We start from the raw sequence: 12,848 nt of genomic DNA, 5'->3' as shown, positions 1-12,848 counted from the left end.
ATCTGTGTGACCCTAGGCAGGTTAAGACGACTTCTCTGTACCACGTCCATCATCTTTAGAAGCAGATGGTAGTGATATTAACCTCAGAAGGTTGTTGTATTAAATGAGTTTATATCCATAAAGCACTAAGAGTGCTTGATCACAGTAAGTGATTCATAAATATTACTAATAGTACTTAATAATAAATACTATTTTTCATTAGCAATTATCATAGAAAGATTGGAAAATAGAGATGGGCAAAAAAGATGAAAGTCACCCAAAATCCCAATGCTGAGAAGTATAATATATACATTATGATTTGTATTATTTCAGATTTTTCAGTCAAGATATATTTATCAATTGATTAGATACATGAACAATTGGTAGAAGCATAGGACTGTATTCCCTGTCCCACTCCCCAAACAGCACATTTCACTTTAGGGAGCCAAAGCAGGTCACAGGAAGAAAACTTTCCAGCTCTAGGCCTTCTTCTGATTCCTCCCACTCAGAATGCTCATCCTCCCATTTCTTTATCAGGTTAACTGCTACTTGGGTATCTAGTTTCAATTTAAAGGTCACATCCTCGTCAGAGGCTTCCCTGACCCCAGATGAGAAGTTGATTCTCTGGTAAGGGCTTTCGCGTCACCCTATACTTCTTAGTACTTACCACACACTTAATTATGTAATCGTATAGTTAAGAACCTCAGAGGACAGACAAGTTCTGTACTCAAGAGTTTCACATTTGCTCATTTTTCTCTCCCAGATGGTGCCCCTGGCCTCCTCATCCGTCCTCCAAGGCCCTACGGTTGAAGCCTTTTCGGCTGATCCAAGGTGGCACTAATCTGGGCAAGTCTGCTTACATAAATGGGCCATCACAGCTCCGAACTGAGCAGTGAAGTCCCATTTCCAGTCCAACTGCAGAGATCCGAATTCAGTAGGAACCGTGGTGCGAGTGGGGTTCAGCAACATGCATTTTCAAAAGCTCCCCTGATGATTCTGACACTGGTGGACCAAAAAAACACTGCTTGTGGTAGGACACCTCCGACACACCTTCCAAAGATCCTTGCCTTCTAATGATCACTAGGCTGGACTTGGTGACTGGTGAATGACGGGATGTTTCCTCCCCAATTAGGTTACAGAAGACTGGACCTTGCTGAAACGGTCTCTGGCTCTCGCTCTGACGAAGAGGGCAGCCTCTGACCTACAGTCAGCCAAGGAGTGAGGACCTCGGCCTGACCACCCAGAGGTAGGGAATCCTGCTGACAATCACTGGCTATGCCTGGAAGTAAGTCCCACACACCGGAACCCTGAGCTGAGACACCCTCACTCACAACCTGTGGTAGCCTTGGAAGTGACCCTGAAAACTCAGCAGAAAACTGTAGTGCTGAGTTGTGCAGATTTCCGGGCCGTAGAAACCGAGATAATAACCGTGTGTTGTTTTAAGCCACTAGGTTTCAGGGTAATTTGTTACACAGCAACAGAGAACTCACTCACTGCCTAGACTTGCCCCTCTCAACTACTGTCTCTCCACCGATGTTGCACTTAAGCAGAGAATTTATCACTTCTCTTTAACAGGATCTCATCAAACACGGGCTTCCCAGGTGGTGCCAGTGGTAAAGAATTTGCCTGCCAATGCAGGAGATACAAGAGACATGGGTTTGAGAAGAGGGATCTGGGAGACCTGGGTTGGGAAGATCCCCTGGAGAAGGAAATGGCAACCCACTCCAGTATTCTTGCCTGGAGAAGCCCATGGACAGAGGAGCCTGGTGGGCTACAGCCCATGGGGTCAGAAAGAGTTGGACACGACTGAGCACGCATGCACACATGCACATTAAATACTGACTGGAGACACTGTCTTTGCTTTTTTTTTTTAAATATTTATTCATTTATTTGGCTGCACCAGGTCTTAGCTGCAGCATGTGGGATCTAGTTCCCCGACCAGGGATCGAACCTGGGCCCCCATTGGGAGCTCAGAGACTTAACCACTGGGCCAGCAGGGAAGTCCCTGTCTTTGCTTTTTGTGTATAAAGGTCCACCCCCTTTTACACACTTTCATGTTTGTATAAATGCACTTTTTTTTTTTTTTTTAGTATATGTGCTGCCGAAGCGAGCACTAAATGCACTTTTTATGTCCAGAGAGTTTGGCTTAACCTTCTAAGAGTTACCTGTTTCATGTGTGTGAACTCTGAATTCACATGAAGGCAAGTTCTCTTTCCCCTCCTATCACAGTGGCCCAGCCCTAAGTTCCTCTAGCTACGGTTGCCATAGAGTTGGGATCAGCGTGTAAGAATGTACAAGTGATGAGAATTTTTGGTTGGGAGAATTTTCCTGGAACCCTAGGCTTTGTTATACATGAAATCCCTAATGTGCTAAGTCACTTCAGTCCTGACTCTGTGATCCTATGGACTGTATCCCACCAGGTTCCTCTGTCCGTGGGATTCTCCAGGCAAGAATACTGGAGTGGGTTGTCATTTCCACCTCCAGGTGATCTTCCAAACCCAGGGATTGAACCTGCATCTCTTGCATCTCCTGCATTGGCAGGCAGGTTCTTTACCACTAGCACCACCTGGGAATCCATAAATCCTGAACCAAATTCCATGGTCAAAACAGTTCACAAATAATCCATTCCCCCACCTCTAAGACTTGGGAGGCAAGTGCCCTGTCTTTGTAAGTCAAAGACAAACTGCATTTGCATGTCCTTGAGGCTGTGAATGGCCCCTTCTCCCTCTGGGTATAGGACCTGGCAGTCCAAGACCACCCGCACCACACCCTGAAGCCATTCACTGACAGTTGGAACTGCAGGGATCAGGGCAGTTATGGAGTCATAGCTGGAGGCAGCTTACAGGAAAATGAGATATTAAAGCTCAAGAAAAAAGTGGGGTATGGGCAGAGGGAGGAGACACAGGCTTGAAGCACCAGGAGTTCACAACTTCTACAGAAGTGGATGGTGTGGGAGAGCAGAGGGATTTATTTCAGAGGTAAAGACTTAGAATCAAGATGCAAAAGTCTCAACAGTCTCCAATAGTTGGCAACCATCTGATGCGAAGAGCCAACTCAATGGAAAAGACCCTGATACCGAGAAAGACTGAGGAAGGGAGAAGGGGGCGACAGAGGATGAAGTGGTTGGATGGCAACACTGACTCAATGGACATAAGTTTGAGCAAACTCTGGGAGATACTGAAGGACAGGGGAGCCTGGTGTGCTGCAGGCCATGGGGTCACAGAGCCAACTTAGAGACTGAACAACAGGCTAGTCTAACCAAAGCTAAAATGAGAGGCCAAGAGTGTCAACTGTGACGACAGGGCTCCCTGGACTTGTCTCAGTAAGTCTACACTGCCCCTCAAGACAACAGACTCACCCAGCCCACTTTTAACCAAACACTCGGGATCCACCCCTACTTCCAATTCGATTTTAACTGATACTTTTAGACCAGTAAATGATGGTCTCCCCCTAGAGGAGAGCACAAGCTAGGGAGAGCGGCTCGGTCAACACTGGGACCCTCAGGAGGCAATTGTCTCTCGTGCAGGTGGGAGACCAACTGTCCCTTACACTAGAGCACCCCGAGTTTAGGGTGTGCCAGCAGTGCACTGGGCCAAGGGGACCAAACCTCCCAGCACACCTCTCGAATGCTCTGCCATGGACAGGGGACAGGAGTCCAACTACAGCTTCTTACTGACACCTGAGAGTGCTGTGTGATTTGTTTTCATTTATGTAGTTTTTGGCTGTGCTGGGTCTTCACTGTTGCTCAGGCTTTTCGAGGGTTACTCTAATTGTGCCGTGTGGGCTTCTCATTGCGGTGGCTTCTCTTGTTGTGGAGCATGGGCTCTAGGGCGCACAGGCTTCAGTAGTTCTGGCACGTGGGCTCAGTAGTTGCAGCTCCCGGGCTCTAGAGCATGGAGTCGGTAGCTGTGGGGCACGGGCTTAGCTGCTCTGCCGCCTGTGGGATCTGCTGGATCAGGGATCGAACCTGTGTCTCCCACACTGGCAGGCAGATTCTCTACCACTGAGCCACCAGGGAAGCCCTCCTGTGTGGTTTTGATGCAAAAATCGAAGTTTACTATCAACTCTTCCCCTACAATTCTATGAGGAGGACATAAAGAGGCTGAACTCAGAGTTCCCTGAGAGCAGGGACAGTGACCATCATTTTGTATCTCCAGCCGGGCACACGCTGGTGCTCAGCAAGCGCCCTCGGCTCCTGAATGAATGCCGACATACTGAACAATCTGTCCAAGGTCCAACTGGGTGCCTAGGTCTCCAGACAGGCACCTAGTTGGCTTCGGCATAGTACCTGGTTCTCTTGTTTTTCTGGCACTTCGCTTTAGAGTGGGCAGGGAAAGAGCCTTCTTTGCGTCCACAAATACCAAAGACAGAAGACACCCCATGCAAGGCTGGTGAGATAGTTTGTAGATAGACTTCTCATAGATTTATTTCTGTGTCATGTTATATATAGATATATGTATATATACTCTTTTTATACAATCTATATCCCCTCCCGTTCCCCACCAAACTCACAGGAGGAAGTATAAATCCTTCCAGGATGGCCATCAGGCTTTTGAGGACAGCCAGGGCCAGGAAAGAACCATCTCATGACAGCTTGAGAACAGCTGTCTTGAGGCTCTGGGGTCACTGGAGCAGCAGTGCTCCCAGGACCCGACGGGGGGGAGAGAGGATGGGAACGGCTGCAGAGGGACAAGATTCTAGGCTACAAGTGTCCAGCAACTCCTAGAATGGCAGGCTGGCTCCCAGAGCTCTCCGCGTGGGAACAAAGGTGGGAGCCCTATGGCTCTTTGGATGCTGCCTGAACAGGCTGCAGGGCGGGGGCGGGGGGCAGGCGGGGAGAGGCATGCAAGGCATGGGCGGCAGGGAAGAAACTTGCAGGGGGGGGCGGGGGGGGGGTTTATGCTGGGGATGGTGGCGTGTAGTCAACAGGGGCAGATGCTGGGTCCTAAAGAAACAGGGCAAAGAGCGTGGCGGGGAGGAGGAGGGGACAATGGAACATGTAAGAAAGTCATGTGAAACAAAAAGTACCAACAAAACCATGACCCTGGAGAAGATGTGGCCTATGCTTGGGGGTGGGAGTGGAGGAGCAGGGAGGGGAGCCGGCAGGGGTGGGGGTCAGGAACCTAGATTATCAGCTGGCCAGGGGCACAGGAAGGCTGAGGACTCCTACAGGGTGGGCGGGTGGGCAGTGAGCACCCCACATCCCAAGAAGAAACGACAGTCCTTTCAGTTCGACTTGGACCAAATCTTGGCGCTCCCTCGGAGCCTGGCAAGGGGGAAAGAGAGACAGCAGGGGCTGTAGGGAACTGCTAGGCACTGCAACCCCCCATTCCTGACCCCCACAAGCGCCTGAAGGGATGAGGGAGGCAGGAGAAGGCAGCCTGGACTCGAGTGGCCCCCACACCCGCTCACCCCTTGCCCTTGGAGGCTTTTTTGCTGGGCTGGCGCTGGTTGGTGCCCGGGGCCGGCTCCCTCAGCTCAGCCAGGTGCTGCTCGGGGTCCTGAGACGTGGCCGCAGCTGCTGCGGCTGTTGTAACCTTAATGGTTTTCTTCAGGTTGGCGACCTACCCAGAGGAAAAGGAAAGGGGGGGAAACAAGGAAGGTTCAAGACCCTGACCGGCCCTGCCCAGCTGGTGTGTCTCCGCCGCCACTGTCCAAATCCCTCTGCCTGGGACAAGCGGCCCGGGCCGGAGGAGGAGCTGGGTCCGGCCGGCTGGCCCCCCAGCCGCTCACCTCGCTCTCGATCTGCTGCTTCAGGCCCAGCTGCTGCTCCTTGTGCTGGTTGGCCCGGCTCACCTGCTCCTCGATGCCTGACAGGACCACCTCGCAGCCCAGACACCTGTGGGAGTTGGCGGGGAGGCGGTCAGCACGGGAGGGCGCTGACCACAGACTCACGAGGGAAAGACTCAGGGAGAGCCCTCGGTCCTGGTGTCGGGAACCCTGTCTGAGCGAGAAGCTTCGCCAGGGCACCTGGAGACCGCCTGTGACAAAATTCCCAGGACAGAAGGACACTCAGGGAGGACATGGGAGGAGACAGGCAGTGCCTGCAGTGACATGCAAGATGGGAAAGGGAAAGGGTTAGTCGCTCAGTCGTGTCCGAGTCTCTGCGACCCCATGGACTGTAGCCCGCCAGGCTCCTCTGTCCATGTAATTCTCCAGGCACGGATACTGGAGTGGGTTGCCATTCCCTTTTCCAGGAGATCTTCCCAACCCAGGGACTGAACCCGTCTTCTGCATTGCAGGCAGGTTCTTTACCTACCATGGAAGCCCCTTCAAAATGGGAGTAGGAGCTAAAACAGAAACTGGGTGGGAAAAGTTACAGAGGGAAAAAAGGAAGGTGTGTTAACAAACTGAAGTCAGACAAGAACACGAGAAAACAGACTTGGCAGAGGCCAGTGGCCTGTGGACAGTGCTGGTCACAGATGGGGGGGCTGCATCCAGCCTGAGACAGGTGACCCACCCCTCAGGGGACTACCACTCAAGGCTACCACCCCCGCCCACACCAGGTACTCCAGGCATGCTTCCCCCTCCTCCTTCCCTTCGGAAGTCTCCTCCGTCCTCTGCCCTGCCCAGCCCTCCTCCCTCTCCAAAGCGCCCCTCCCTCTCTGGGGTCTCACCACTCCTGTAGGGTCCGGGCGATGGCCCTGAGATCCTGGCGCTGGATGTCCCGCCCAATGCTGTAGTCGACCTCCAGCCGCTGGTGGCGCTGGTCCAGGGAGCCGCGCAGCACATCGGCGTACACAGCCTCGATGACCAGGTCTTCTAGCTGCCTCACGTTGCGCAGGGCCAGCGCCTCCAGCAGCACTGCATAGGGGATACACTGGGGCCCAAGGGCGGTGGGGTCTGTGTGGGGCCGCAGCAGAGACGGGCTTCCAAGACCCCCTTCTTTCCGTCCCCCTGCCCACCCTCCACTCCTACTCCTGATCACCTCCTCTAAGAGGCTGGTTCTAAAGCAACATAAATAACAAGTATTCCTACTTGAGAAATAACAGGGTGAGGAGGACAATCTTAATAAAAGACATATGGTCCCCTGGGCTTCCCAGGTGGCGCTAGTGGTAAAGAACCCGCTGACCAATGCAGGAGACGTAAGAGACCTGGGTTCGATCCCTGGCTCGGGAGGAGCCCCTGGAGGAGGGCATGGCAACCCACTCCAGTACTCTTGCCTGGAGAATCCCATTGACAGTGGAGCTTGGTGGGCTACAGTCCAAGGGATCACAAAGAGCCTGACATGACTGCAGTGACTTAGCACATAAGCAGGCTCCCCGAGTCCTCTACTGCCTCCACCACAGGGGGACATCTGCCTAAATGTCCATCCTCCAGCTCAGCTCAGGACAGCACACGGACTGGTGAAGACAACCCTGACATCTCGGGAGGATGTGGTGTGGGGGAGGTCTGGAGTTACTCCATCTACTTCCAAAGAGGCATATCACAGGAGACATCCTGGTTTAAGTAAAACCATAAGCATGACGGAGAGTGAGGTAACAACTGGGAGATGCAGATGGGCGGGGGGATAGTCAAAAACAGGACCCAACAGGGAATACAAATATGTAACACTTCTGGGTTATAGATTTCTTTCTTTTTGGTCACATGCTATAGCTTGCAGGATCGTAGTTCCTTAGGAGGGAGGAGGGGGCTGTTGAAGGACACAGTCAGCAGCATCCTTGCTGCTATTCTGAATCCAAACACAAAAGGTGTTTTCCTTAGAACCTGAGTTGGCTGAAAAGCAAAAGAGAAAACTAGGAGAATCATATTCAGCCCCAAAGGCCGAAGGTAATGGAGTTCAGATGTAGGCCCTGGAGGGCCTTGGCAGGGAGGCAAGAAGAAGCAATACAGCGATCGTTTCCTTCCGATAGACCCTCGAGAAGGGACATACAGAAAGGTGTTCTGTGACTCAGGACCCAATGGGGACTGTCACTCACCTTGACTTTGGCAGCCAAGGTGACGACCGATAGGTGTCGAAGCTTATTCTTCTGAGCCTCTGTCAGTGGGGGAAGATTCCGGGCTTCGGCTAGAAAAAAATAAAGTGTAGGAAATCCTGATTTGCACTTTTGTGGGAAGTCCTAGCCTCCTTCCTTATTATTTTTTTTTTTTTTGAGTTTTCCATGCTAATTCAGGTCTTGACCCTGACCCTGTGTATCCAAGGGATCTACGTCAGGTACCCCAGGAATGTCTTCTAAGTCCCTCTGTAAACTGCCTTTCTCCCACCTCCAGTCTCCAGAGCTCCACCCCATCCAGTTACCTAAGTAGTCAGCGTACGTCCCGTAAGCAAACACCGTCAGCAGCCGAAACGTGGAAGCGAAGTCGCTCTCAGCCAGCTGCGGGAAGACGAGGGGAGAGAAGTGGTGACAGGAAGGGCCTCTCTCTCCACCCTCCAGACTGCCTGTTTGAACTCCAGTCTCCGGGCCCAACTTTCCCCTCCAACATTAGCTCTCCCAGCTCACCGAAAGGAATTCTCTGCCTTTCTGATTGCTCTCCCCAAGGAAGCCTCAATTTCACCTCCAGGCCTTTGTTGATTCTGTCCCCCAGACCCACAACACCCTCTTCCTCCATCTGCCTCCAATTCCTACCCTAAAGTCAGAGTTGAAAACTTTCATAGTGTTTAGTTATCTAACACATCTCACACATACACACACACCCCCAAGACATTACAAACTGTGTTGTTTCATCCTTAGAGTATATTTAGTATTTCTGAATTTGAATACCTTTAGGGAGCTGCTGTACTCCCCAATTCACCAAGGACTTCCGCCTTAGCCTCACTCCCTTGACAGCTGCAGGATCTGGGCAGGCATTAGGAGGTGCCTCTGCTTCAGACTGGCCTCAGCTGGGAGTGTGCATCACCCAAGCCAGTCCACCCAGACCTCCTCTCCTCCTACCACTGATCACCCACTTAGTCCATCAAAGCCGTTACCTAACAATGTCTTTTCAACAAGATTACAGACCTGGTTCCTGCTATCCAACTCAGGTCTAGCAGAAATGTGCATGTACTTGGCTCTGCTGATAAATACTTGCTAAATAAGTGATTTATACATGGATATCCATTCGTCTTAATTCCGCAACTGGAACGTACGTTTCAGAAGGGGAGCCCCGTGGCTTGTACTTTTCTGGTATTCCCAGATGACTAGCAGAGTGCTAAACAGGCACCCAAAACCTACCTCTTTTCCTTCCCCTTGATTCTCTTTTATTCCACTGCAGAGGAAAGCAGGGAAAGAAGGCAGCCAGTTTTCTTTGGGATGAGAAGGATCCCGAAAGGCTAACTGCATTGACTCAATCACTGGCCCTCAAAAAATTTACTCCGAGTTCACCCACCTACCACTGTCATGGTATCTCAGGGCTTGGGCTGGTGCCCACTTACTCTGGTAACCTACTTACTCTGGACTTTTAACTCTATCACTTCTGTGTGAACAGTTCTCTCCCCTGTGTTCCTAGCATCTTATTGTGTGTCTTGAAGAAAAAGATAACTTCTACCTTAGCTAACTTAAGTGAATTCGCATATGCTGTAAAGGGAAGAGAACTGGTCATGACTATTTCACAATCATTCCTTCTATTTGTACCAGACTTTACACTTTCGCATAATCTCACCGGATTTCTACGACACTGAGGGGCAGTAACAGGTCTCTTTTGTTTTGTTTTTGTGGCCATACCATGTGGCATGTGGGATTTTAGTTTCCCCACCTGGGATCAAACCTCCACCCCCTGCATTGGAAGGTGGAGTCTTAACCACTGGACTTCGAGGGAAGCCCCCATGTCCATTTTTTAAAAAGAAAATGTAGGTCCTAAAATAAAAGTGAGCTGATTAAGGTAAAAGGCTTCTCTGGTGGCTCAGCCAGTAAAAAATTTGCCTGCAATGCAGGAGACCGGGGTTTGATCCCTGCGTGGGGAAGATCCCCTGGAGTAGGAAATGCCAACCTATGCGAGTATCCTTGCCTGGAGAATCCCACGGACAGAGGAGCCTGGTGGGCTACAGTTCATGGGGTCATAACGAGTTAGACACGACTGAGCAACTAACACACACTACAATCAAGGTAATATAATTATTAAGAGCTATGACATTGATGGAGACAAGCTGGACTCAGGTCTCCTATTCTGAATCACAAGCTCTTATTCAGCTGAATGGTTATGGGGTTGCAAAATGAGCCCTGTCCACCCATTCTCAGTCTTCAGCCCCAAGCCTCCTTGGGAGCTATCCAGGTCAGGAACCCACCTCTCTAACATTAGGCATATCCAGCAGTTCCCCAAACACGTAGACACCAGGGGCCTCCAGCACCTGGTGGATGAGTGTGGCCAGCGCTGCCCCCTTGGCGGACTTGGCCAGAAGCAGAAATTGCTCCTGGTTCTGCCCTGTCACCTTGACTTCGGCACTCATGTTGGCGATGAGCTGGGGGGACCTGGGCTCAGGAAGTCTGGAGCTGCAAGGAAAGAGGATGGGAAGCTGGAAAGCACAAGGCCTAGGGGCTGGATTGCAGAGGCAATGAGCCACTTTGTAACCACAGAGCAACCCTCGTACCTTAGGAATCCTAAGATCAGCCACTTCGATGGCACCCTGGCTGATAAAGCGTTGTCACGCCCACCTCCCCCATGCCTGAGCCTATCCCCAAATCCCACCACGTGCACCCCATGGAACTCCAAGGCACAAGTCTCAGTGGGGGAAGGGATGTCACACAGTGTCCACCCCAAAGACGACGCTCCCCCAAATATCCAGTGTGCCCCGCAGGTGCCCCACACCACGTGACCTCACCCTAGAGATCCTTTCACGTGGCTCCGCCCCCTCCCTTAAAGAGGCCGCCGAGGGACCGTGGGCTCCCGCCGGCTACCCCGTCGTACTCTGGGTCAGACTCTGCGGGCCGCTACCTGGAAGCTCCGTCTTCCAGCGCACCGGGCGGGGCCACCGCTCCGTCACCTCCGGCAGCTGTTCTCAGCTTTTCCTGCCACCTCCCTTCAGGGTCACTCTGGCCCCTAAACTCTATGGCTGACTTCCGGCCGTACTTCCGCTCTTACGGGGCGGATTTCGGGCGCGACATGCTCCGCCCTCGCCTCTGACTGATGAAGCTCCCGAGAGCGACGCGGGCATTCTGCTCTCTGATTGGCTGTTGAGGAAAGACTGATGGTCGGCTCTTTTTCCTGCTTTGTTTCAATAAAACTTTATTGTTGGTCGGGTGCTAGACGCTAAATGAGGAGGGGGCTCCTAGTCTTAGGCAGTTCAGGGCTTGTTCATAGTTAGATCTAAGCTGCCTAATAGCTCGACTTCTGGCTTCATGGGGGTGCTTGAGGTGAGAGGGAAGCTGTGATCGGAAGAGAGGGTCAGAAAGAAAAAAGGAAGGTAGGATGAAGAAGGAAGGTAGAGAAGAAGACATCAGTAATAGACGTCCAGTAGCAGAGATCACCTGGGTGTAGCAACCACTCATTTTTTTGGAGGAGCAAGAGAAAAAAGTGGAAACAATAAAGGAGATAGTAATAACTAGCATATATTGAAAATTCCCTGGTGGCTCAATGGTAAAGTATCTACCTTGCAATGTAGGAGAGCCCGGTTTGATCCCTTGGTTGGGAAAATCCCCTGGAGAAGGAAATGGCAATCCATTCCAGTATTCTTGCCTGCGAAATCCCATGGACAGTGGCCCCTGACACTCTAGTCCATGGGGTCGCAAAAGAGTCTTAGCGACTAAACAACAAATTGAATATTTACTATTGATAAGACATATTTTAAAATTAAAATTGTATCCCATTGAATCCTTGTAACAGTGTCCCCTTTGTGACTCCAGGAAACCATCTTATCATGATTACAACATGTGCTTATAGAGGGATGCTTTTCTGTAATATTGACTCTTTTACTTCCTGGGGAAGGAAAAAAAGAAAGAAAGAAAAAAAAAAAAACTAAGGAGGGAAGGCATATATTGTTACTCTCACTCTACAGCTTAGAAATTTTGAGGCTCGTAAAAATTCGATTTTACGTGGAACCCATGTGTTTTCAAACCTGGGTTTTCAAAACCCATATGTTTTCAAATCTTCCCAATTCACCATGATACTTTAGGTGAAAAAAATAAACAACTAACATTTCTATAGTGTTCCATATTTCATACTGGCCTTGCAGAAGGTCAAATGAGAGCAAAGTTAATGATGTCTTGGAGCTTTTGGGTGAGGCACTGAGCTAATAGTTTTACTTATTCATTTGATACTTGAAACAATTCATTATTGTTTCTCTTTTCCAAATGGAAAAATGGCCTCGGGGAGTTCAGTAAATAGGGAAAAGAGAGAAGGAGATGAAAAAAAATGAGGAAGAGGCAGGGGAGGAGAAAGAAGGATAAATGAGTTGGCACCTGAAAGTGAGAAGGAATCAAAAGGATAAGAAACCATCCAAAGTTTGGAGGAACCAAATAATTAATCGATCTAACCATATCTATTAATATTTAAAAAGGAAAGAAAAAAAATATGAGGAAAGAATGAGAAATGAGACAATATATGTTCTATTATGTGCCAGGTCTTTATTTGTTCAATGTTTTAAAGACCACATTTTTAGAACAGTTTTAGGTTTATAATAAAATTGAGAGGAAGGTACAGAGGTTTGCCATATAGCCCCTGAGCCTACACGTGCATAGTCTCCGTTATTAACATCAGTCATGAGGGACTTCCCTGGTGGTCCATTGCTTGACATTCCATGATCCCACTGCAGGGAGCATGAGATCCATCCCTGGTTGGGAAGCTAAGATCCTACATGCCATGCAGCACAGTCAAAATTTTACCTAAGGGTTGACTCTTGGTGGTATACATTCATTGGGTTTGGAAAACTGTATAATGACATATCTATAATTATTATATATATAATATCCTTGCCCTAAAATTTCTCTATGATCTGCCTAGTTATCTCTCTCCACCTC

At 50.1% G+C, this 12,848-nt stretch overlaps 1 protein-coding gene across 3 annotated transcripts; it reads right to left on the bottom strand.

The window, feature by feature from the left end:
- Positions 1-4,376: 4,376 nt before the first annotated feature.
- On the bottom strand, positions 4,377-10,982 carry COPS7A (COP9 signalosome subunit 7A). 3 transcript variants are annotated; one of them, XM_043882104.1, is made up of 8 exons: positions 10,828-10,982; positions 10,181-10,385; positions 8,219-8,294; positions 7,899-7,987; positions 6,597-6,799; positions 5,713-5,818; positions 5,392-5,543; positions 4,377-5,245 (listed from the first exon to the last, which is right to left on the bottom strand). In XM_043882104.1, the coding sequence occupies exons 2-8, from the start codon at positions 10,340-10,342 to the stop codon at positions 5,206-5,208; spliced, it is 828 nt and encodes a 275-aa protein (XP_043738039.1). In that variant the 5' UTR covers positions 10,343-10,385; positions 10,828-10,982; the 3' UTR covers positions 4,377-5,205. The 3 variants fall into 3 exon arrangements, with proteins under 3 accessions (XP_043738039.1, XP_043738038.1, XP_043738040.1); XM_043882103.1 differs by having other exon boundaries at positions 10,715-10,876; XM_043882105.1 differs by lacking the exon at positions 10,828-10,982 and adding an exon at positions 10,484-10,669.
- Positions 10,983-12,848: the final 1,866 nt, after the last annotated feature.

This window comes from Cervus elaphus, chromosome 22 (assembly GCF_910594005.1).
Source record: "Cervus elaphus chromosome 22, mCerEla1.1, whole genome shotgun sequence".
In the NCBI taxonomy this organism is placed as follows: domain Eukaryota; kingdom Metazoa; phylum Chordata; class Mammalia; order Artiodactyla; family Cervidae; genus Cervus; species Cervus elaphus.
Note: the sequence above shows the minus strand (reverse complement) of the source record. Positions and strands in the feature narration are given on the sequence as shown.

What these genes read in the sequence shown, in the direction of transcription:
- COPS7A (XM_043882104.1), bottom strand. Translation starts at nt 10,342, where the DNA reads ATGAGTGCCGAAGTCAAGGTGACAGGGCAGAACCAGGAGCAATTTCTG. An exon ending in CCTTGGCTGCCAAAGTCAAG is followed by an intron (nt 6,800 to 7,898) that starts GTGAGTGACAGT and finishes CTTGGGCCCCAG; the next exon opens with TGTATCCCCTATGCAGTGCT. An exon ending in AGCAGCAGATCGAGAGCGAG is followed by an intron (nt 5,544 to 5,712) that starts GTGAGCGGCTGG and finishes TCCTCTGGGTAG; the next exon opens with GTCGCCAACCTGAAGAAAAC.